At 38.4% G+C, this 26970-nt stretch overlaps 1 protein-coding gene across 1 annotated transcript in view; it reads right to left on the bottom strand.

Annotated features, from left to right (window-relative positions):
• PREX2 (phosphatidylinositol-3,4,5-trisphosphate dependent Rac exchange factor 2) overlaps window positions 1–14025 on the bottom strand; it is a 165863-nt gene extending 151838 nt beyond the window's left edge. Inside the window, 1 exon segment of the mRNA XM_079301781.1 lies at window positions 13819–14025. Coding sequence (XP_079157907.1) covers window positions 13819–13959 — 141 coding nt within the window. The 5' untranslated portion in view covers window positions 13960–14025.
• Between the last annotated feature and the right edge of the window lie 12945 nt (window positions 14026–26970).

Below are 26970 nucleotides of genomic sequence, written 5' to 3'. Positions count from 1 at the left end.
TTCACATAGAAAGGCAATATTTGATAGCACCTGATGCAGCCACTTTTCCTAAGTGAGAAAATCTGTGAAAACAGTAGTTCCCTAAAGTAGAGGGGTTTATTGCAGTAGCAGAAACTTTCTAAAGGCCAAAAATATTATTTTAAGATGTTTCATTTTCTCTTAAAACCTTTGAAGTGGAATTTGGTTGCATGTGGAAAATCTGCAGTTCATCCACATTTTTCATTAATCAGAAAAAAAAAGCATCAAAACTTTCACTGTACTGGACTTCACACCACAATAAGAATATTTAATATGCTAATATTTGCTTCCCATCTGTAGTGCACAGTAAAGCTACAGCTGCCCTATTGACAATGAATGCTGCACCTAGCTCAAATTCAATTATCTATCAATAACCATCCACCATCTCCTGAAAGACAAAACCAAGTAAATAAACTTGCAGAAATGGAAGAATAAAGGGTCAGCAACTAGAATTGCTGTGGTATACTGGTAAACTCCTTTTGGAAGTCTGCAGCATAACTACAGTAAATGCTCTGTTACCATTAGTCAGAATATGAGAAACATTTATTCTTATTAAAAGTTAAATAAAAGGATTTTAATTTTAATTTGTAATAAAAAGTGAAATTAAAAGTTTTAGAAATAAATAGGAAAGTCAGAGCATTGTATTATTCCAGAGCTGGTGGCTGGAAAACAACAGGAAAAGGACTGGAATAGCCATTACAGCCTTCACTGCCATGGTACATTAAGAAAGACAACAGCATACAAAGAACAAACATTTTAGACACAAAGTAACATTTTGCCAAAGCCCTGTTTTACATCTAACAGTTCTTGCAGTCAAAAGCCAAATTGCACTTGGCAAGTAAATATGGGGAATTTTTCATTACAAAGATATGCAATATGCAAATGCATAATGGTTGTCATGGTGGTCATATTTTAATATTTTATTTTTTCCTATTGCAATAAGAATATCTCATTTGGTCCAGACACCAAGCTTTTTTATTAGCAAAATCTAAAAGTGCAACAATTGTTACTTTCTGTGCTGGATGCTGCTGTAATGGAGATGAAAACTAATTAATCCACTGTATTTCCAGTACACATTTCTCACAGGATGCCCACATAAACCTCACCTAGTCCTTCATTTTTCATGATACAGCAACTGCCAGCATCACTTGCTCACACATGCCATATACATAATCTACATAAAATCTGTTTAGATGTCAGGACAATTAAGTATTTTATATAATCTTGCACTGATAGCCATTTGAAAGTGGCATTTGTCTACCAAATAAGTTTGACAGAGAAACAAGAAACGCTTTATTAACCCATTCACCTGAAAATTTCGACTCAGACCCAAAAAAGTGTGTGAAGGAGTACAAAATAGTTTTCAGTGAAGAAGTACCCTGCAAACTAGTTTGGAAAACCTATGTTTTAATGGACTGTATGTGTTAAAAAGTGCATTACAAAAGCAAAGTTAAAAACTTTATGAGATTGAGTTGTAACTAGTCCAATTAATTGCTTAAAAATTGGCAGTATAACAGATGATAAACTACTGTAACTATAAAATACAATTTTACTTGTTGAAAAAAACCTAATCTTTAACTTGGAAGAAGTTTCTTCACTTGGTCTACTGAATGAAGTTATGAAGTAATTCTTCCAGTAATGCTCCTCCTGTTTCACTTCTATCTTCATGTATTCCAATTAAAATAATCTTTAATCATGGCTGACTGTCATCTCCCACAGCTCATGGGAATGTTCTAGAACACAAGTATGGGAAATTTAAAGCCAAGCAATCTCTTTCAAACTTAAAGGTTGAATATTGACTGATTTTCACAGTATTTGCTGGGGGGCCAGTCAGTCTTTGTCTTTCCCTACCTATAGAAAACCACAGCTTATACTGTAGCAGTATCAGCATAACTTATCCTCAGCTTCACATGAAAATTTCATCAGAGTATTTGCTGAGACATTGATTTACCAGCCTTCCCTAGTTTTGTCCTGGCACAGTAGACTAAAAACAAACCATGATTCATTTTTGCAGTTCAAATCCTTACTATTATGAAAACCTTCCAAGTCTACTATATTTATATTCTCCTCTGCTTTCCTTTTGAGGATATCAGTCAGGCCCAAGCTTTATTTCATCACCTATCTAAAACTATTTTAAACACAGCATAATACATCTGAGTGTTTATAAAGAGCCAACTTGAAGCATTCCCTGCTGTCAATTTGCTGTTTCTAAGTGAAAATACTGAGATGTAATTGAGATGGATAGAAGGGAACAGTAAATTGCCTTAAAACATTTAAGAGTGAAGCAGTGCTTTGCAAGAGAGATCATAGCATCTTCAAACAGCAATGACAATCAGTTTTCTGTGCAGTCACAGTGGGACTGAAGATCTTTTTGGTAAGGGTCAAAGACTGCTTCAGTATCTGCTGAAAACAGGAAACTTTCCTTCCCATTGTTTCTGTCCGGTCTGATTATTGTAACAGGTCAGTACAACTAAACATGGGAAAAAGTCCCTTTATTTCCTGTAAGGACAACCTCATAGCATAAGGGAAGAAATTAACACACTCATACAGAATATAACTGCCAACTTCCAGGCATTATTCTTAATAAACAGGATCTCATGCAGTGTCAAAGAGATAAATGAAGCCTAAAGTAAATGAAAAGTTGTTGCTATCAGCTCTTCACTCTTCTGCCCCTGTCTACACGAAGAATCCTTCCAGGTATATTACAAAATTTAAATGTGGCCTACAACTAATTAATTTTGTAATTTCCATTCATTAAGTCCAGTATTATTATTAATGGTATTTATGTGTTGTTCTGTGTAACTGAACTACAGAACCAACATCTTAATAGAAAATGAACCTTTACACGTAGGGAAAACAACAGATTAAATTCTTCTACTTAATATGCCTCCACTGTAACTCTAAACCACAGAAAGACCTCAGCTCTGCCAAAAACATTTCCAATATTATGGAAACAATCCACAACTTAGCACTTTTGCAATGTTCAATCAGTCACACCCTTCTGAAAACTTGGAGGTCTCTTCTAATAAAAGAGATAAACTAAAGACAGCTCACATGCTGCTCTCTCCAATAAAAATTTCTCAGTTATCTCTTGATAATTATTGAAATTACATATTTTATCATAAAATAAAAGAAAATTAATACACAGTAACCAAATTCAAAGATAATGGTATTTTCACACCTCAAGCTGACTGTATCTGAAGAAGTCTAAGAAACCCTAAACTTGTACTGCTCCACACTCAAAGTAAACATCCAATAACAGTTAATTTCTTGGGACCATGAGCAGCATCTAATTTAACACTGCAAAAGGCAGTGATGCCTGTTCCATTAACACATACACTACAGCATGAGGAAATCTCATCAAATACTTGCCATGTTTCAAAGGGGATTTTTGTGCCAGTTTTCATTTTTAGAACTAATTTTAGTAACCCTTTCCTGCTCCTTTTCTACTTTGCTAGTGTATTTTTGCTTAATATTTTCTTCTATTTCCAGAGCACAGAAATGTAATCTCATAGATCTTACTGTTCCTATTTATTTCTGGTTGTTTGCTTAATCCTTCACTGAAACCTCTTCCTAAATCTTTTCCCCATTCACATAGCAAAACAGAATGGTAAGAAAAAGCAAATGGCAGCTACAAGTCATACCTCAAGAATCCTTCCCAATCTCTAGAAACATTACTTTTTATATTTAGAGGTAAGTAAATAGTAAAGGTAAGTAAATAGAGAAAGAGCCTAAATAAGATGCTAACTCCACATTGCAGAAGGATAAACAGAATTCTAACATCTTTCAGTCAAGAACGACGTTATTATGACAAGTATGAGGTACTGAATTATGACTTTTGAGATAATTCAGTACCTCATGTTTGGGACGTTAGTTTTTGCCCTCTGAAAACTGCATACAGAATACTAAGAATGAAACTATGCAGAAGATCAATGATACAGAAGAATTCATCAAAAAGGAATTTGAAAGATGATTGAACATATGAAAAGGTATTCATAAAAAGAATTAAATTTCCAACAATAAAAACAGTGATGCAAGAAGTTAGCAAATGTTTTAGACAGGATATTTAGCATGCGTTAAAGGAATAATGTTATGGGATACATATTCAGAAGTTACAGGTGCCAAAAAAATACACAAAAACAACAATAATCAAACTCAAATCACTTTACAACCAGGTACTACATCTACACTCCTCAGGAGAGTGAATCAGGAAGCACAAACTCCCTAAGTAATGCTACTACTTACCATTATGAAAAAAAAAACCTGCTGTGTGTTGCAATTTAGTAATGGTGTCCCCAATTTAGTGCTTCCACTGAAACCACACATCATTGACTCACTCATTCCCTGCTCCCCCCTTTCCCTTGTGGGCTGGAGAGGAGAATTTGAGGCACAAAAGGTAAAGACCACAGGTTGAGATAAGAACAATTTACTGGAAACAGCAATGAGATAAGAAAAACAGTAACATCAACATTACTAATGGCAGAGGGCACGAGAAAAAGGGGAATGATTCAGATGGAAACAGCAATACCTGACCACTGCCTCCACCCTGCTACCCTGACCAGAAGGGACCCCTTTCTCCCCAAAAGAGATTGCCTTTTCACCAATGATGTGAGAGGGTGTAGAATGATCTCCACATCCTAGCCATGCCCCCTCCTGTTTACTGCAAAATTAACCCTGTCCTGGCCACAAGCAGAGCAAGTGGGATAGACCTTTTCTTAAATCTGCCACAGCAACCCATGTTCCTTCCAGCACATCTCATTTTAGGTCTTCATTATATCCAGCAAGTTCCTATTTAAGCAGCATTTTATCATACCTTTCATGAACAAAAGGAAGCAGGAAGGAAGCCGCTCTCATTATAAATGTAGGGTGGCCATTTTTACAAAGGTATTCTATGAATTGGAACTTATTTATTGCCTTCCTGTTTCCTACGGCTTCTGCAAAATAGCTCTCTCTCCCAGACAACAAAAAGGTAAATACAAACTATTCAGCCCAAATATTTTACAAGTGACACAGCACTAACTCTAGGTGTGTGCCACTTTTTCTTCCCTCTACCTTCTTAGGCTTGTGGTATCTTTTTTATGAAATTTGTGCTTACACACTGCAGAGCTTCAGTTGCTGCTGCATCTGTTTAAGTCTCAAATGCCACTGTGACTCTTAGAACAAAGACCACACTCACTACCATGAGTCTTTGAGGTCTAGAATCACAGGATGCTGTCTCAAAGCATGCTATTTTTTCTAGGAATTCAGATACCTCACCCAAGGAATTTAAGAATATGGTGTAGCTTAGTACACACTAAGCAACACAATAAAGTGCTTTTCCAGCCTTATTGCACAAATTCATAAGATCCCAGGTATCAATCACTCTGTCACAATATATTTGATTTAGGCATAAAGTCAACACAACACATTCATCCCTCACTCTAGGAATGATTCCTTTTGAACAGTCTTAGAAAATTAACAATTTATTTCATAGATCAAATTATAAAACTTTTTAATATAAATTCAACATCATATTAATTGATACTGGTCGTTTGCTCTCGTTATTATAATAGGCAAAAATGAATTTAGAAAGTAAGCATGTCAATACATATAATGTAGTTAAAATTCAGGCATAAGTATCAACACCCAAAGAAAAACTTCATTTTGAAGTGAGAATTCATATAAAACTTCCCTAGGAAGGTCAAGGACTAGATTCTTTATTCTGCCTCACTCATCAAGATATTATCAATTTGTCAAGGGGCTTGCATCACAAATTATACTGAAATAAAGAAAGCCACCTTACTATTATTACTGATTTTTCCAGTATTCACTCCAGTTCTATCTGTTTCTGCTACACATTCCCTTCATGTTCTTCAACCTTGAACTTGAAAGCTCATCAGGGATGCCAGATGACCTGGCAGCCAGACTGTCAAAAGCACAAAGGACAAGCTGGAGATCTCATGGGACCTAAAATAAGTGTCAACCCCTAATTTCTCAGTTCTGTCCCTACAACAAGATAAATCCAACTGTGAGCAGCCTATGAGACAATCCCAGGAGCAATCCAGCTTGCTCAAAATGAAGCTGGCTTTGAAGAGTTATTCTTGCAGCTTCTCTGACATTTTAAGTAGGCAACCATTCTTTCAGCATCAATTATATATGAAGGGAAAGAGTTGCTGTGCTGTCAGAGTAATGAACTGGGAATCAAGACATCAGATTATATTTCTGGTTCTGGCACAAACTTCCACAGGGACCCAAAAATCAAGATCTAAGTTTCCCATTTGTAGAACTACACAGGTTTGATTTATTAATGAAAGAAATGCACTGAGACATCTCAGAATAGAAAACAGTACAAAAGTGACAGATTATCTGTTTCCTGAGAAAAAATAATATAACTGAAATTTTTTTAAAACCCTAAAACTGAGTTTTCTCTTGAATTTTGAATGATTGTTTGCTGAACAGTACAGCCTGGCCATTTGCACTGCAATTTCAGAGTATAAAGGAAACAAAGTAGAAATGCAAACCTGAAAATTCTCTTCTCCTGAAATTGGCTAAAACTGCAAGGCAGTCAGACTTTTCTTTCTGCCATGGCAATAAATTGCAAATTGATGAGTCATGGAGGTTGGAAAGGAGGTCATCTAGCCCAATTGCTTGAGCAGAGGAGTGTCAACTAGAACAGGTAGTCCAGTCTTGCCTAGATGACCTTTAAGCAAAATAAAAGCAGCCTCTGAGCATCTTACACCAGTTTTTCACCAGTTTTATTGTAAGCAATATTTTTTCCCCTTCACATCAGGTTGGAATTCCCATCTTCCACAGCCTTTCCTCCTTCCACTGTGCAGCTCTGAGAGGAATGTGGCTGCATCTTGACCACATCTATCCATTGGGGAATTGTAGACAATAAAAAAATTCCCCTGTGTCTTCAAGGCCAAAGAAATCTTGCTCTCAGCCTCTCTGCAGCAATATGCTCCTGGCCCCTGCTCACATTGCTGGTCCATCTCAGCACCAGACTTGAATTAGTAGGCAAAATTATTTATTCAATTGGGGCCAAAAATTTGACTCTCAGAAGTCTCACAGATGTAGAGCAGAGGGTAAAGAATCACCTTCCTTGACCTACTGGCAGCACCCTTGCTAGAACAGTCCCAGGATGCTGATCCTTTTCTGCACTGCAAGGGTGCAATGCTGACTCATATTCCAGCTCCTGTCCACAGGTACTCCCACAGTAACCTCTGAAGCTGTTTCCTAGCTCCATGCCTGTACAGGTGAGCAGGGTTATTCCATCCCAGCACAGAACTACCACTAAAACATGTCACCCAGCAGCAGATTCAGACACCTCCTGAGCATCTTCAGGAGTGGTGACTCCACTATCTTCATTCTTGCATTCCTCCTGAGTAGCCAATCCCACACTAATCCACATGTTCACCAAAACAATGATAATCCTGCTCAATCCCAAACAGAAAACCAAATCAATATGCATGCAGTTGAATCCTAAAGCAAAAACAGTCAGACAAAATTTCTGAAAAATAACATGCATGAGTATGTGACTACAGAAGTTCTTCAGAACACTTGCAAAAAATGACAGAGTCATAAATAAAATTCATTACCTCACTCAAACCTGTATTTCATTCATGGGTAATCCAAACCCTTTCCAAACAGGGGCACACAATTTAGAGATACATTGTTGTAGCCTTCTACAGATTAACAAACCTTAGCAACCAGCATCTTAGATCAACTCCAGGCAGTTTGGATTTATTTTGGCCAAAAGACAGCTCCTTTTGGTTCCTAACATAAAGAACTTTTCAATTTCCCACATGTTGCAATACTGTGACAATGACTTCAACTTTGTCTAATTGACAAAATTGCTCTTCATGCTAACCTTACCAAATAAAAACAAACTAACCTTGGGATGCCTAATTTTAAAGCTTAGTGTTTATAAAATGGTGACAACAATTACTGCCAAAGTGGATTGAAAAATAGTCTCCATAAATATTTGAAATCACTGCAAAGAGGACACTATTCAGCAGCATTAAGCTGCACAGAATAATTTAAACCCAGATGTTTTGATGGATGGTGCCCTCCAAGTAGCCTCTCTAAATTAGCAACTCACACTACAAATTTGTGAAATACATGTGCCAGGAGAGTTAGGACTGAGCTATAAGGCAGAGCAAAGAAATAACTAGAACTCTGCAAATATTATTTTCAGATACAGATAAATCATTAAGTTGTACAACACTTCTAAACATATTATAGTCTTCAAAAGATTAAGTCCTAGTCTACAATAAGTCTTAAGAATAGGAAAGTTTATTAAATGCTCTGGAGTAAAGATTTCCCCTTTCAGGATTCTAAACTTTTCACTGAACAGCTCAAAAAACCACCTGTCTTCCTAAAGAAGAGTTTTTCACAATGCAATCTAAGTGTATCTGAGAGCAGTAGGAGGAAATACAGTGAAAAGTATAAAACATTTGTCATTGTCTAGCATGAATCCCCCTCCAATTCCAAACAACATAAGATACATACTTGAAAATTCTTTAGGAAAAAAAAACCTGCTTTTTTGCCATTGTCCTACATTGCATGAACTTTGTGCTCACCTAGTAAAGACACACACACACAAAAAACCCCAAACTTTCTTGCTAATCCACTCCATAAAGCAGTGCTCAACCTTGAGGCTGGAGTTACAAAGAAATAAACAGCTTTTAAGCAGTTACTCTTACTCTGATAGGGACCACAGGTGGTACCACTGATATAGACAAGCAAAGTCAAATAAAAATAGAATGCCACACTCACATTTTTAGTTAACACTTAAGCAAGTTAAAAACAGCAGAAATTGGAAGTGAATGGAAAAGATATTGACTTTCTATGGTAATTGTGTTTGCACTTCCTTTCGACTTTTTATGATGAAGTAGCCATAGAATGCTGTTTTTCTTTTCCTGAAGAAAAAGGAAATCACATAAGCTTATCAAAAAAATGCAGCCAGCTAAAACCCTTCCCTTCAATTCATTCAAATCCCTTTTATAAAATATAAATGCAATTATGGAAAGCACTATGAAGTCACTAATCATCACTGTAATTAAGATATACATATAACATTCAGTGAGCGGGACTAGATGATCTTTATAGGACCTTTCCAGTTTAAGGTATTCTGTGACATATATAGACATGCACACAAAAACAACACACACTTTGTTTTTGTAAAAACAAAGCCATAAAAGATCACTTACAAATTGTTCTTTCTTTGTGGAAAGCCCAAATCTAAGTTTATTATATAGCATAACCATTTGAGGAGTTTTCATCCATGACACAAACCCTCTATTGCTAGTCAGAGTTAGCAACACTGAATTTGATTATAAAGGTTACCTGAAATCTCAATAACTATAATCACTTCTGCAAAATAATTAGCCTGCTCAACAATCAGAGGAATATGTACTGAGCCAAGAGACAGGGAATGTTCAGCAGGGGAATACAGATGATGAACAGCCACACAGATACTGAAAAGGCTGCACAATAAACCTTATAAACAGTATCTCTTTATACCAACTGAAAAGCAAAGGATCCAGCTTCCTTTAACAAGTCACATTTAAAGAAAACTAACAATTTTTTCACTTTAGTGCAAAAAGAAGATAATATAGTAGGATATAATAAAATCAAACTGATACTTGAGAGTTAACTGGCAGAAATACATATATATTCACTGAGAGCCTCTGTAAACCATACTATAGTCTGCATAATAAACTAGCTTTGTTTTTCTCCCCCAGCTGCTTCAAGATCTAGCTAGTCACCCCAGCTGAGGCTGTGAGGAAGACTTGCAGGAGTGCCAACATCTGCTTCTATTCCCATCAACGTCAAATTTGTCAGAACACGAAACTGCGCCAGTGAAACAATCTCTGCCATAGAAAATTAAAACTCCACTTCCATGGATATCCCCTGAAGTACCAAGTGTAGCAGATCAATTACATTCCCAATTCCTATTCCAAAATAAAGTTTCTTTCCAAAAAATATATATGTATATAAAATATATATATATATATACACACATATATGTCCATGCATCCTAAAATTCTTTATGGCCTGGTTTGCCCTTACTGGCCAGTCAATTAGTGTAAGTAACAAACATAAGAACTTAGCCTTAGGTCATAAAGTGACAAACTAAACTAGCCACTGTTTAGCAATGTTTTACTATTAAATACTTTTTAATGTCTCATCAACTTCTGCCCACAGTTGTACTGGTCTCTTTCCTAGTGCTGTGCTGAGGATTCAAGTGAGTATCCTGATTACACAATAAATGAAACCTTGTATAAAAACATTCAGCAAATTACAAAAAAACTCCCACTATTTTTTTTTTAACTCTCATTAAAAGTCATATTCCCCAGCATAAAATCGCAGACCAATTAGAATCTCAGAAAAGTTTATGTAGTTTTGCTCTAGTTAGCTAGTCACAGAATAGAACATTTGATGTTGAAAAAGACCTCCAGGATCATCAGGTTCAACCAGGAACCCAGCACTGCCATGTTCACCACTAAGCCATGTCCCCAGGTGCCATGATTTTGAACACCTCCAGAGGTGGTGATTCCATCACTTCCCTGGGCAGCCTATTCCAATCCCTGAACACCCATTCAGTGAATCGATTTCTCCTAATATCCACTCTACACTTCCCCTAGTGCAGCCTGGAGACATTTCCTCTTGTCCTGGCACTTCTTAGCTGGGGAAATAAGACTGATTCTTACCTCATTACAGCTTTCTTTCAGGTACTTGTAAAGAGTGATAAAGTTTTCCCTCAGTCTCCTTTTCTACAGGCTAATTGTGCTTACAGGGCAACACAGGAAATTTTCCTTATGCTTACACAGATCACAGTAAATATAGACATTTGGTCATTTGTTGTGAAGAATGGAAGATGAGGCACATATTGATAATGTCACTTTTTTAAAGCATCTTCACCATAAGTACTCAAGGTAATTATTAATTATTCAGTCACACAGTTGGATGACATGGAATTTTAGACAGTGCAAATATTCACCATTGCTTTCTGCCCCCTCCAGAAAGTGCATTTTGCTAAGAAAAAGACTTTCCTCTATTCTTGCAAGTAAAGCTTCTCTTTCATTGGAAAACAAAGATATTGCCACAGGAATATGGTATGATCATCAGCAAGAACATCCAGAAGTAGAAAAGTTTAATTGTTAATTTAGCCAGTAAAGTACCAATTGTTTGTAACAGAAAGATAATACTGTATGTTATTAAAATAATAATAAAAACCTCCATCTACAAAAATAGCTTTTAAAAGTGTTTTAGTGTCTGAAATAAATTATTCCATCACTTGTTACTTTTAAGAAATGCTAGAAGGAATAAAAACTTTGGTATTGCAATGACACTCTAAATGTAATGAAATGTCTGAAGGAAAAGTATAAGCATTTATTCATGATTTCCTGTGCATGCCTCCTCCCTCCAACATTGCTGCAACTACTGGGTGACTTAAGTTTATCCACCTCACATATGTTTACATACCTCACTGCAATTGGCCCAAAATTGTTATTGCTCTCTATCACTGAAATCTCAACAGACTACACTACTACAGTTTATTACTGGAAGATTCAGGAGATACAAAAGAATAATATTAATACAACCAGAACTTTTCACTCAGATTTGTTTTGTGATGAGTGCAGATGTAACACAATATACTGTATTTACACAGCATAAAGCCAAAAAAGAAGAGGTGAATGAATTCACATGGGAATGACTACTCAGCTACTTCTATCTAGTAAAGTAACAAATATATCAAGTCTTTGCTTTGCACCTTACAGTGTTACAGACTTTTGACAGAACATACAAACCATACTACTTCACACTACACTGATAAGTGGAGGATAAGCAATCATAGAAGAGGGGAGGGGGAAGACTTGAAATAACCAACAAGAAATCTGTTCTGAGCAATTCTCTTTAATTCCAATGCATACAAAAGAAACTAAATACATCTAGCATATAATAGGTATGTTTCCAGTGTAGGGAAACCAGCAAAGCATTTCCCATGTTGACACACACCATCAAGTCACTTCCTCCTTACAACCTCTTCTTCTCTAACCAGGATTTTTTCATTTATCTGAATTTAACTGAATACTCTAAGTGAATACCCTGAAAACTGCAGGTACTCTGAGCAAACTCTCAGGGAGTTCATTCAGCTTCTCAGTCATAAAGGAAAGGTGGTTTCTACCACAATGAGCTCCACTGACAATGCTGAGATGGTCTGGGAGCCAAACTGTGAACTTTGACTGGAACACAAACCTCTCCTGCAATGATGGTTTTGATGGCTTACATAAAATCAATGTGATGGTCTCCAAACCGGCCCTAGTCCAGTGGCCCTGAAATCCACCACCACAGCTAATCTCGACAGCAGTCCTAGCAGGTAGACCAAAGGAAAGCTCAGAAGTTGTTTCCCCAGACAAAACTTAGGTATAATTAGAACACATGACATTTCTCTGTGAGGGATTTACATATTTGAACTGTCACTTGAACCCTGTCCACAATCATTAATGAATCTGCAAAGTTGATGTAGAACCAAGTGTTTAACACCAACACTTCTTCCTTTCTCCACATGATTTATTTAGATCATCTTGATCCAAACTGCAAAAAGACTTAATACTGGTTTCAATGCCTGGACAGAACTTGAAACATGTACAGATTCTGATCCTTGGGAGAATTTGAGCACTTACTGCTTGAAGTCAAATATTTTATGTCTAAAACCTTAGAATACAAAATTAAAGATACTACAAATTCTTCGAAGTTGTTGAAATACAAGGCTCTGGCATACTCCAAACTTGTGGCTTAAGGTAAAATATGGAAGACCATTGCCTTAGAAGAGCTGCTTTTTTGGGGTTTTTTAATAGGTAAAACCTGATCATTAAATGGAAACAAGTAAAATAATTGCATAGCCTCTTTTTCAAACATACATCCTAAACTTAAAAAAAAAAAACTAACACATTGGACCATTTACCATTTTTCATGGTTCTGCTGAGGATAAACATATGGAGAAAATAAGCTACTCTGTAGATCTTATTTCACTCCAATGTCTGTGCTTTTATTCTCCCTGTCACAGCCAACTTAAGAATTTCCTCTTTCATGGTAATAAGCAGAAAGTCCACAATTCTCAAGGCAGCAAAGCAGGAAGTTTGCAGTTGGAAGGATTTCCCTTCTTCAATGGGACAGGAGAAGAGAAATGTATGATGGGGCTACTGTGAAAACTTTTGCATCTGAAGCAGCTAATTTTGGACATATTTATCACATCAGAGCCCTAAACTGATGCTACCAAGATAAGGCACAAATGAAACGCTGCCCACATCTGTTCTGCAATCATTTGTCACTTTGGCTTTCTGAGAGAATGAGAACTCCTGCCCTGCTGACTCGGCTATTAGCTGGCACCAATAATCCTACAGCGATATTCAAATGTAGGAGGGAAGCTAAAACTGTCACAGCTCGGCAGAACGCGGTGCCTTCCCGGCTGACCCCGTATCACAAGGCAGGAGGGAATGCCACATGTGGCTTTAATGCCAAGCAGCTGCTGCACACCAGCACCCCCCTGTCCCGCTCCCTCCCCCCTGCACCGCTGGGTCCCGAGACTACCGCAAGTAGTGGAAATGCGGTCTCTACAATGAGCACAAGCCCCCACAGCCCGTAGGTTTGGGGAACCCGAACTCATCAATCACCCCACGAGCAGAGACGAGCTCATCAGTGCCAAAGCGCGGCCGGGCAATGCGCGACCCCGCTGGAGCTCGTTCAAAACCTGCAGCTCTCGCTCCCTCCCTTTCAAGGCAGGCTCGGGTACATCGCTCCAGCCCCGCTCACCGACACCAGGAACTCCAGCGTGCCCACGTAGTCCCGCTCCGTCTTGAGCAGCTCGTTGAGGACGCACACGCGTAAGCGGAGCTGCTTCTCCAAGTCCTTCCCGCTCTCCCCCTTGCCTTCCCCCTTGCTTTCTTCTGTCATGGTGCAGCGAGGAGGATCGGTGCTCCCAGCCCGGCGCCTTCCCCCGGCAAGGACAACAAAAGAGCCGCCGAGTTGGAGCTGCCGAGCGGGGCCGCGCTCCGCTGCCGGCCGCGCTCACCCCGCGCCCCGCTCCGGGCGACCAGCGCGATCTTCCCGTCAGGAAGGGGACGCAGCCGGGAGGAAACGAGCGGTCACTGGTTCCCAGCTCGCCCTGCTAGCTGAGAGGTTGGAAAGCCTCCGCGGCAGCACAGACTTGGACATTAATCAAAAGCTTTGTATCCATGTGACTCCAACCCCTTCCCCCCCTTCGCTAAATCTCAGGAAAAAGGAAAGGAAACAACTTCAGGGAGGATTGCGTGCCAGCAGCTGCCTGTTTCACACACAAGCTGCGAGCTCCAGTTTGAGGCTAATTGGAGACCTCCAACAACAGAGTGAAAGAATTATAAAAATGTCCCAGCAAGCTGACTGGCCGGGGAATCGGCAGTTGTTTTTGTTTTGATTTTATCATCAGCAAAAAGCCATTTCAGCTTCCCCTTCCACACCTTCCCACGAGATGTATATTACAATGCGTATTATAAATACGAGCTGTGATACTATCCCGAACAAACACACACGGCTCAGCATGTGCTGAGCAGGTACAGAGAAGTTCTTTGAAGATAATGAGGGGGTTTCGGTTGGCTAGTTGGTTTGTTTGAAAAAGTGCTATAAACTCTCCATGTTATACAGTTTTCCTATCTGCCTATCAGATTTGGATGATATATCAAAAGAATTAAAAAAAAAAATCAGCAGATATTTAAAACAGCTAGAAAAAAAAAAGTCATACAGCTACTTTAGACGAGGGGAAGTGATTTCTTGAAGACTGAAATATGTCAAGACACTACTCTTTGAATTTTAAGACCATTGACGAAAGCTGAAGTTTTCTCTGGCTAGCTCTTCAGTTTGTGACTGGAAAGAAAATACAGGTCTTCAAACTTACATATTCCATATCAAAAATCTTTCTAAACCTGCAACATCCTAAAGGGACAGAACAAAATAAAAACCTGAGAGTAAAACTCTTCTACAGCGACAGAATGAGTTGAGGCAGTGAGAGGAATCCTTTAGTAGGAGAGAATAAGCAAAGACATTTGTGTTCTGATAACTAGGCATCATCAAGCTGTCTGCTTCAGACATTTTTTGTGAAACAGAGGTTACACTTCCCACAAGAGGTTTCCCAAACAGCAGGGGAAAAAAAAAGCCTATTTCTTTGAATGTGACCTACTTCCTTGCATCCTCCCCTTCCCAAACACAAACAGCTCCTGTGCATAAAGCCAAGGCAAGGAGCAGCAGTTACTGAGACAAATTCTGCCATATTCTTGCTCAGTCATTTATGTATGTGCAGATAAGCCTGGAATTCGCCTGCTGGCCTCAACATAGATCCTTCTTCAATATAGTGTTGATCCATTTCAAAAAGAGACACTGCTTTTCACAAAAATCAAAACTTCACATTTTGAGTACCTCATAGCCCTGGTAAATTTGGTTTAAATGGACTGATGGGTCAAAAAGTCAAACACAGCTCACTGAAACCTCTTTCTTTGGAAAACCTGTTTAAAATAGACAACATGTCTGATGATCAACTCAAAACTTTTTCACCCTCTTGGTGGGTTTCATCAGTGAGACACTCCCAAAGTTCTGAGGTTCTGAGGCATCTGCCCTGATCTTAATGGAGATCAGGTGTTTCACAATTGCATCAGCATTAAGAAAGCTACTTCTAATCACCCAGTGGACCCCATGATGAAGTTCTGAAGTGATAACCAGAAAAGCAGATCCAAAGCCACTGCAGGAGAGCACACTAATTTTTTCACACTCCTAAATGCACGTGGGTGTCCTTCCTCAGGGGCACCCTACCCTCAGTCATAGCCTACCACCTCAAGCTTGTTAAATTTCCCATCAAAATTTTAGTATCAAAATTTCCCTCTCTTTCTTTTAGGAAAGCAGAAAAAGGGTCCTCTACATTTTTTTTATTGCAGACATTCCCCTGTGCTCTCAGCTTCAGCCGTGTGCTGTTGGTTGTCACATTCCACATGCACATTCACAAACCCAGGTGACAACTAAAAGAGGCAGGAGCAGCAGCTTAGTCTTTCTTTCTCATCATCTATAGAAGTAAAGATCAAGAATCCCTTCCCTTTACATGTTTGTCTCTCACTGCCAGGAGATCTCAAAGCCAAAGTGATTCTTGTCCTAGTTTACGCTCCTGCTGCCCTCACACAATGCTCCTTCATTCGAGCAAGCAGCTCCAGCTATCTGGGCCAGAAAAAGCATTAGGGACATAACACAAGAGATTTTTATGACTCAGCTACAGCCACTGAACCCAGAAAAACCCACTACAGATGTGCAATGATAGGAAAAGTCATTCTGAGTACCAGACAATCTATGGAAAACATACGTGCCTATAGGCTCAGCCAATTTTCCTGACAACCTGCTTGAAGCAATAAAGACATGGGGTAAATTATTCTTTTCCTCTAGTTTCAGGAAAAAGCTAAATTGCTCCAATTGTTTTCACTACACCAAAATTGAGTTTAATAAGGATGAAGTAGAAGAAAGGTAGAATATAGAGAAACAAGATTAAAAAATTTAGCCTGAACAAGACATTTTAAGCAACTAAACAGCAGACTTTTCACTGTGATGTACCAGGAAACTTGACTAGTAGATAACTTGTTTCTGTATTTTAGACAGGTAGTGCTATGTAAAAGAGTGCATTGATTATGCCAGCATGTGGGAGGCATGCTCCCTATGCGGAAAGACACTGACTTGGAGAAACTAGAAAAATCATACCATTCTCATGCAATGCTTTAACTCTGGAATGCAAAAAGAACTATTTTGGTCCAAGGGTATTTGAGGCCCAAGTTGGATTTCTACTTAGAATCCTGTTTAAAAAATATGGCAACATGTATGACCTGTACACATAGCTGAGGATGGATGTGACCTCTCCAGATCTAGTCCAACCCTTCTGCAGCAGAATGCCCAAGGCAACAGGACAGGCTGTCCAGCCAGCATTTGAGTAACTCCACAGATGGAGCTCCAACAGCCTCTATGGGAAACATGTGCCAGTGTTTGACCAGTATTCTACAGTTAAAAAAAAAAACCCCAAAAAACCACCCAACCAAGAAAAACACCACTTGTGTTCAATCAATTTCATGGGTTTTAATGTGTACCCATCGCTTCTTATCTTCTCATCCAACCAGCTGGCACCACTGAGGAAAATCTGCCTCCCTCTTCATCATTCCCTCCCATCAAGCATTTAGAAACTAGGATAAGATTACCATGAACCTTCTCTCTTCCAGACTGCATAGTCCCATCTCCCTCAACCTCTCCACATGTGTGAGATCTTCCATTTCCTTAGTCATCTTTGTGGTCCTATCTGATCATCTGGAACAAAATTCCTTATTAAATATCTTATGTATGACAGATGATAGCAATTAAACTTCAATGATCTACCATGACACTTATGGTCTCTATGGGAAAACCCCATGGATTTGTTGCTGTGTTGCCACTGGATGATGGATATCAAAGCAAGACAGCTCCAGTGTCACACAAGAATGAAGTCAAGTGTTCTGCAGGGCACATTATCTTGTATTACAGCACTGTAAAGGATTCCTCAGGCCAGCTGGGACTTTAAAATTGTCTTCTTTTTAGAGAGACATAAAACAAATTTTTATATTCAGGGAGAAAAAAAAGGAGAAACAAAAACTCCTTAAGAATTACTAAGAGACCCATACAAAAAATGTGATAACAAAGACTAAAAAAGTTCACCAGAATAAAAGCAGTTTCTTTACAGGTGGCTCTAGTACCATACTGTGCAATTAAAAGGTTAATATGTATAGGACTAGCTGTAAAGTACTATGAAGTAAGTGTTGGAGAGTAAATTGCAAAGTTCACTTTTGACACATTGCTGTGTGTTGATTCACCACAGAATTTACACCTAACCAACTTTGCAATGGGAGGTTTTAAAGAAAAGTCATTATATGTACAGAATGAAACAAAAAAATGTTCTATAATCTTTGTTTATGGCATTGTGGAAGAGAGATAAAAGTGCTTTAACCACTAAGACATTTAAGTGGTCCAAAGCATAGTATCTTATATACTTCACTGTAAAATAATAATCAACATAATGAGTGAGATCATATAATTAAAAACTTCCTATAGGTATTCTGAATACAAGCTGATCTCCTTCCCAAAACCAGACTTTTTTACCCCAAGCTGCTACAGACATTGCTTTCCCAAATATGAATGCACAGGACTTCACCACAAAGCTTTTCCAGGAGCTTCTTATGATGGTATATGTATCTATCCACAAGGCTTTTAATAATTTAATAACTCAGCAAACATCTGTAGCAAACTACATCTTAACATTCAGCTTCACTTAATGTGGAAAGAACTACTAATGCATTATCCAAACTTGATCTATTGAAAAATAAATCAAAAATTATATGTAGAGATTATGGCTCTCAATAAATAGGGTGATTTGCATTTCACTTAATCTATTTGATTTTCTTTGTGGGGATAAATTGTACCTTTAAGAAATCCTGCAGCAAAAGCCAACCCAAGTCCTAGAATGACAAGTAATCACTAGAGATGTTTTTTCTTCAGAAGGTTATCTAGCATGAGTCAGCATGCACACAGAATCCCAAGACAGGTGCAGAATTAGATCAAGTATCTTTTGACTTTAAATTGGTATTAAAAGACCATGTACCAACACAAATGCATGGTAAGATTTTCTCAAATAAACTCTAATTAATTACCCTTACCTGAAACCACCACGACAAAACAATCTCCACAAGGTTCAATCCCAGCTTAGGTACCCTGATGAAAGCTATTTAAACTAAAATATCACCTTGTTAATGTCTAAGCAGAATAGAAAGAACAGCTGTAGACCTGAATTTGAGGACATCTGATTACAGCTTCTTTACATTAGCTATTTAGCAACCTTTTTAAAGATGGCATGAAGCTGAAATAAAATTTATTATAAACCATGCAAGCTGAAATAAGAGGAATACTATTTATACAGGTAATTCCAAAAAATCCATCTTGGTTAGAAATACAAGGTATTTTATGCTGCTGGCTCTCTTTATATCACTATGGACACTGCACGTGAGAGAAGCCATTTAAATTAAAACATTTTTTGATCTGCACATGGGATCACTGCAGGGCAACCAAAGAGATGGAACAACAGGGATTTATGTGGAGACAATGACAGAAAAATAACTCAGCCACTTCTTTGGCATTTAGCTAACAGACAAAGTATGGAAAGGAAAAAAATGTAATTAATTTCCACTCAGTTTGCTTTAGAGTAAAAATAAAAACAATCATAAGAAGAAACTAATTAAGAGCTTTCAGGAGTAATGTTAGCTGATGTACAGAAAGTTCTCTAAAGAGCATAGCACATTTATTTGCTTATATTTAATGACAAGGCAGTAACTCATCAATAAGTTTCCAACACTAGTTGTTGAACTGTTATATAAACATATGCAACTATTTTGAAGGACCTAGAAGGTGGGAAGGACATTAGATTCATCAGCTGGTGCAAGCTATGAGACAGATCTGTATCTGACTTTGAGAGGCATCCTTTGTATTTTAGCAAGTACATTACATCTAGACCCACTTGAAAGCTCTCTTTCTTTCCTGAAATACCTTTGATACAAGAGGTATTTTTATCACATCCTAGTAAGGAACTTTTGTCCCTCAGAGTGCAAAGACTTACCATTGTTATTCAGAGGTTAATACATTAAACATTTTATTTAATAAAAACCTTCATTTTGATATTCAAAAAGGTGAGGCTTTTTTCTCAAGTATTTTAATAATCTTACTCTTGGACAATGACTTAGATATTGTTTCATCTTTTTTTAAAGGGTAAAATTGATCAGTAATCTAGTAATCTCTCTAGTCACTGCATGTGCAGTAAATTACTATCAATATCTACTGGAAATCTTAAATTAATATTAAACGAAACAAGGCTTCTAACTGTGTTTAAAAATTTTGTATTTTGCTATAATTGCTCAATTGAGTGATCCTCAAATATCAATTAACTTAAACCTTGAAACAAAAAAAAAAAAAAAATCACCTCAATTCATACTTTGTCAGAAATTATTTTTATGCTCCCAAATGTGTTTGAGAGAGAGTGTGGGGAGCAGGCAAGGAGAGGTAACATAAAGCAGATGTCCAAAAGCAAGCTAGACATACATGTAAGCAGAACACAAGTCACACTGGCAATACCAGCACACAACAAAAAGCATTTGATTGGTCTCAAGATTTCCACTTTCTTTTAAGTAACCACTATTTGCACTGTCCCTCTGTCTCTGGCTAACCAGGAGTGAATACAGACTGTTCAAGTTATGATGTGCTATAAGGTACGTGACAGCTAAGTTCCTCTTTTCTCTGAGTGCCTTTTGCCATGCAGCAACTTCCACAGATAATAAAAAACAGCTGAGATGCTGAGTTCATTGGTTAAAGTTGAAAGTACAGAACAAACTGCTATTATACTCCAGAGATTTAATGTTGATGATACCCAAAGCAGATATTTTGCATCTCCAACCCTTCAGAGAGTACAAGACCAGAGAATGAAATATTTTGAAACTATTCCAAGCTAAGGGCTCTAGCAAGACCTATCAATCAAGAAAAGACAACTTTAAGCTGAAAAATTAATTTGGATTTTATTATGGTTGATGCATTTTCATTATTAAAGAGCTGAAAGAATAATAACTACCACAGAAAAATTTGAATTTTTTTCTTCCCTAGGTAGGATTGCTGCTTTCAGAAGATGAAGCCTCTGCCAAAATGAAGGCTTTAAAAATGTAGAGCTTATCAGCAGACAAGCAGAGTAAGACTGGACATGCCCAGAGATCAAGGCCAAGTATAGCAGAGTGTTCCAGTATTCATTTGTTAGGTTTTTATAAGAGCTAAAACCTTCTGGTTCTAGAAGCATAATTTTTTTAAAGAAATCTGAACAGTAGTGGAAGCTTATTATTTTATAGTAAGATAACTCACAGGCAAACTATGATTTGTGTGTTTGAATGTTCTGTGTTCATTTGTCCAAACAGGGAACAAGACAAGGCCCTGCAGGCCAAGCCATGTGCCTCAACCACAAAACAACATGATACAAGGTTAGATCATCAGGTGACATAAATCATCATAACTCCATTAACTTCACTGGCCTTTAAAGACCCAGATGAAATATGGACTAACAGCACAACCCTACTTGAACTATCGCCCATCTATTTTAGCTCTGTATGAGATAGACATTTTAATGTACACCTTTTAATGTACTTTTCTTCCCTAGAAGGGTAGAAAAAGGAAAGAAAATATAAAAAATAATTTAAAAATTACTTCCAAAAAAATCTATTAACTAAACAAAAACACACAATTTCTCAAAAAATAAACTTAATTGCTCAACCATAAAATTATTACACACTAATACTAAATGTTTGTAGAATACTTTTAATAAAACATGAATTTGCTCTGAGTCACTTTCTTGTTAACCTTCCCTTTCACTTCTACCTATCATGATAATCTATATGACTTCATTAATATATTCACATCATTTGTCCCTAGTGAACTATGAAATGTCTACCCTAGCAGTACAAATTCCTTTCAGGCAACACTGATTGAATAAGGATGTGGAACTTTTTTTAAAAAAAAGACAAACTCATTCATTCAGCTCCTCTGACTTCCAGGATTTAGTTTCCATAACAAAAGCACTTTGATATATCAGTTTTTAAAATAACCTTATCTTTGTGGTATAATCCAAGTGAATACCATTCAAGCATTAAGCAACATGACTGGGACCTGGTACATGTTTATTATCTTACCCTTCCTATAAGGGGAAAGGCCTATGATGTTAAGTGCTAAGGTTGGGATTAAAATAGTAACACATTGCTATTTTTGTTACTAGCTAATTACTATTTGTAATGGAAGAAAGTCAAAGCAACAGTCCTAGCACTTCAGGAAGAAACTGTTCAAGACAATAACATTCCCCAGTTTTGGGGCAAGATGATTTCAGACCTTTGAGACTACAATAAAATTCCTTTATTTCACATGTACAACTACTAATGCAAGTGTTTCAAAAATACTTTGCTTAGGTAAATCTGGGTTTGGAGGCTATGTCTCATTTCCCTGCACTGTGGGACCAGATAATGACCAGTTCTGAACCCAGACAAGTCAATCAGGATTTGTCTAATTGGTGTGGGTTTATCTGTAGCTATAAAATACTTTTTCCTGACCATTGGGGGGGGGGTGTCTGTAAGGAAGTAAAGAATTACAGTAACATATATCAAAAAAATCATATAGATGACAAGGACCTCTAGCACTCCTAGGTTAAAAATCCTGTTCAAAGCAAGTATAACGAGAGAAAGCTGCACAACTGAGTTTGTAATATCTACTGCTCTGGGAAACCTATTCCAGTGTTTACCACTCCTATGGGTTTTTCCCCCATGTACCATCAACTTTTTCCTTGTTCTTTTTTGTGTCCATTGCCTGTGATCCTTCCACTGTGTAAGTCGGAGAAGATTCTAGGTTTATCTCTCCATAATTTGTAGAAAGTTACAAAGAGCAGGACCACCCCACATGTTTTTCTACAGGTTGAACAAACCCATCTGGAACTCTCAGCCAGTTCTTGTATCCTATAGCCTTTCTGCTGGAATCATCCCAACATGTCAATATCTATCTGGTACTGAGGAGCCCAAGTCTGGGTATTGTGCTCCAGCATAGTCCCTGAAGTGTCAGACAGAGGGGAAGAATTACTTCCCCTCAACCTGCTGTAGTGTTGTTCTTATACTCAGCCTGGTATGGCATCCATCACTGAGCAACTAACTTCTCCTTAGAAATGGAATGCACATCTTGCCAACTGTGCTGATTTTAAACACTTTCGTTCTGCCAAGAAGCAATGAAACCTGAGAACAAACCAAGTAGTGTCTCAATATTAGTCTCTTCTTCATTATTCCCTAAGTCAAGCATCATTCTACACCTAACAGAACTGTTTATGTTCAGCAGCTCCAAGACAAAAGCTTGCTAGATGCAGAATATAAGTGTGTCTGCCAGTGACAGCACACTGATTTATGAGTGCTGAAAAATCAGTAATTTGAGTACAAGTTAAGTGTAGATCAGCAACCATTTATGGCCATCTCTAAAGGCCATGTAGCAATAAGTGCATTATGGCAGCTATGGGAATAGGTGATTGGGAATTTCCTGTGGAAGTAGCATTTTTATTTTCCACAGTAAGAATTCTCACTCAGCTGCTATGACATTGTTTGGACTCTAGAGAGTTTCCTGCACAGGTGCTCCATGACCACTGGAAGGAACTGCAGAAACATTTGTGCAGCTAAAAAGCTCACAAGCATAGTCTGGCAACAATTAAAAAAAAAAAAACCACAATTTAAAATAATGTTTTACTATACATGATGAAGACACATGGCCAGAAAACAGTAACCTAATAAGTCTGGAGCTTGCCAAAATTTGTTGTGCAAGCACCATTAAGCCATTGCACTACATGCACCTCTGGGTAATTACCACCTATAAGCTCCCTTTACACTCTTGACTTCCACTAACCCAAAAAACAATAGAGGCTTTTTTTTCTTTTTTTTTTTATCTGGCAGCTTTTATGTTTTCATGGGCCTTCATAACTCACACTTCCTTGCTCACATAATGTCAAAAATCCCTGTCACTGTTTCCACAAAGTACCTCCTCCTGAAGAGACAAAAATTGCTGCTGTTGTAAAACAGAATTATCAGTAAAGGTAACAATCCTACACTGACAGGAATTTCACCATAGGAGACTAAACAGTAACACCTGTGCTAATCTGTGTAAATTGTAATACCTGATAGGCTTTCCCTTCTCAGACAACAGAATTTATTCTGTTACAGTAATAATGTCGCCTCAATGATTATCTTTTCCATTGTTTTTCAAATTACTGTGATAAACAAGATTTTATTTTTACATTACAAAGGAGGTAATACATAACACATCTGTAAGACCTGCTGTCCCAGTGAGTTATTGCTGATTTGCACACCACTTGCTAGTGCAATTTGGCTTCCCTGTGAGACAGGGATGTTATAACCCTGGTACTTCATAAATAAATGCCTGGTGAAATAAATGAAACTGGTGGAATAAATTCCATAAATAATGCCAGATGCAGGATTTGAACTTCCAGCAAGGTTTATCAAGCAAATGAAAAGAATTATTGCAGTAAGATTCAGAGTACTAAGCCTTGGATGATCATATTGCCTGGATGAAGAAATTGAACCACTTCTGAAGTACAACCCCAAATCCCAAGGCCTTCATTCCTTTTGGTGGAAAATATCCTTTTTATTGTGTCATTCCTTGATAAAACATGACACATTTCATAATACAGGAACTCAATCTGGTATCATTACTGTATATATCTAGGTCAGTTTAGCCTAGACTGGGGCTCTGTAGCCTGGGAAAGAGGAGGCTCAGGATAAGGAAAGGGTTGGATCTCATTCATGTACACATGCACTAGAAGGGAGGTAGTAAAGGTGCTACAGCGTGTCCAGCAAAGGGCAGCAGGGCTCGTGAAAGGACTAGAGAATGTGTCTGATGAGGAGCATCTGAGGGAGCTGGGTTTGTTTAGTCTCAAGAAGAGGAGGTTCAGGTTTATCACTCTCAACAACTCTGAGGTTTTGGTGAGATAGGGGCCAGTCCCTTTTACTGTGCCTGCAGTAAGAGGACCAGAGGAAACAGCCTTAAGCTGAGACAGCAGAGATTCAGATGAGACAATAAATTTTTTTCATTGTTCAACGGGTCAGACATTGGAATAGGTTGCCCACAGAGGTGGTGGAGCTACCACCCCTAGAGATGTTTAGGACTCTGGGTGATGGTTTAGTGGTGTAGGGGTTACAGTGGTGGTGCTGGGCTGATGGCTGGCCTTGGCAATCTTAAAGGCTCTTTCAACCTTGATAATTCTGTTCTAAAACAGAGAGAACTGGCTCTTTTCAGTGGCACTCAGTGCCAGGACCAGAGGCAATGGGCATGAACTGAAACACAGGATATTCCTTCTGAACATCATGAAACACTTTTTCACTTTGAGCTTGACCTAGACACTTTACCCAGAGAGCTATCCATCCTTGGAGATATCCAAGAGTCAATTGAATGTGGTCCTGGACAGCTGGCTCTTGGTGGCCCTACCTGAGTCCCCTTGGAGTGGGCTGGAATAGATGACTTCTAGAGGTCTCTGCCCCTGCAGAGTCATTCTGTGGTTCTTTGAACTGCCAGGCTCACAGGGTTTGATCACTGGCACAAAGTCTGGGTTCAGGCAAGTTTATAGGGATATATCTGGGAGCTGGTACTGGATGAAATACTGTACATCCACTTCATTAATAACCTGGATTATGAGATAGACTGCACACTCAGCAAGTTTCCATAAGATATAAACCCAGGCAGAGTAGTGGATACACAAGATCACTGTGCTGCTATTCAGGGGCATGAAATTCCCACAAGAGAGAACGTGAAATCCTGCACCATGGAAGCATCAGCAAGCTCTGGCAGCCAACAAGATAGAAGGCAGTTTTGCAAGGAAGGACCTGGGGGTGCTGAAGGACAGCATTTACATGAGCCAACAGTATAGTCCATGGATAAGACCAACACAGAGCAATGGCAAAATGTAGGAGGCAGCAAAAAAAAAAAAAAAGAAGTAAGGAGCAGCAGAAGGAGACTGCTACCTCTGGCACCCATCACCTCACAAAAGGAACTAGGAGTAACCCTCAGTGACAACAAGGGTAGTGAACACAAGGAAGATAGAAGAAATGGTATCTGGGGTGAACTTAAGCCTTAGAAAAGGGAAAGAAAGGTGCCCAAGTCTTTCAATATTTGTCTTCTTTCTCAATACCCAAATCAGTAATTAAATGTTTATGGCAGTTAATTCTCTCACTGGAGTCAGTTCATAATAGCCCTGTGACTTTGCACAGCCATAGCCTACCACTCCACAAGTCATAGGCTATGGCTGTGACATCTCTCCCCACATGCATACACACAGCAGCTGCCCACAGAGACCTAAGAGCCTCACCACACTGTTTCTTAAAGATCCTGAAAACATCCCTTCATCTGCACCCAAATTGCACCAGCAACCCAACAGTAATGAACCCACCACAAATCTATGGTGTCAGCAGTGCCCCCAGTATCAAACATTATCCAAGTACCCCAGTCTCTCTAGTCAGAAAACCTTTCCTGCAGGTTGAATCCTTGCATCTGGAATTTAGTCTCAGGTTGTTGTTCAAGAGGGTATAAGTTGCTTTCTTATCTCTGTCTTGTTTCACCCCAGTGCTGCCATACTAGCTGGTGGGGCCTGTCCTGCATTTAGCTCCATAGGGCTGGAGCAGGGCTACTGCTACAGATTATTGCTCCTTCACTGTTGGGATCCTCCCTGTTTCATCAACCTCCCACAAAAGAAAGCAGAACCAATAAGACAACATCTGCAAGCTACCAAATGCTAAATATACTTGCTCTGATTTTAACCTAGAATTCTGCCATGTAAACAGCTGCACTTATGCAAGCCAAAACCGACAGGTTCTACTCAGATATTGGCACAGTACCTAAAAAACTAAAACCAGGATGTCTGCTGTATGATTAAACAGTATGTCAATTAACTGAACAATTCCCCAATCTAAAACAACCACAGAAAATTTTTGAAGGAAGTTTACTATGAAAGAAATCAGCCTTTAGAATCAAGCCCAGTGTCTGGTGGTTTCCCCTGGATTGCATGTGCAGGAGAACAGCTGTACTGAGGATCTAACGAACAAAAATATATGTGAGATATAAATTATAACACACACACACAAAAAATCCATTATGTATATAGCAGGGAATCAGTAATCTGATGTAAATTGGAGACTACATAGGAGTGACTGAAACACAAAGTGCTGTCCAACTGCTTGAAAACAATCCTAGTTGGTTCCTTCAGTGAGCTCAGGACACCTGTAACAAAAATCCATCTAATTTTCTTTGTAGAGTCTTCTGCCAGGAATCAGA

This window comes from Erithacus rubecula (genome assembly GCF_903797595.1).
Source record: "Erithacus rubecula genome assembly, chromosome: 3".
NCBI lineage: Eukaryota > Metazoa > Chordata > Aves > Passeriformes > Muscicapidae > Erithacus > Erithacus rubecula.
This window is presented reverse-complemented; position numbering and strand designations above follow the sequence as displayed.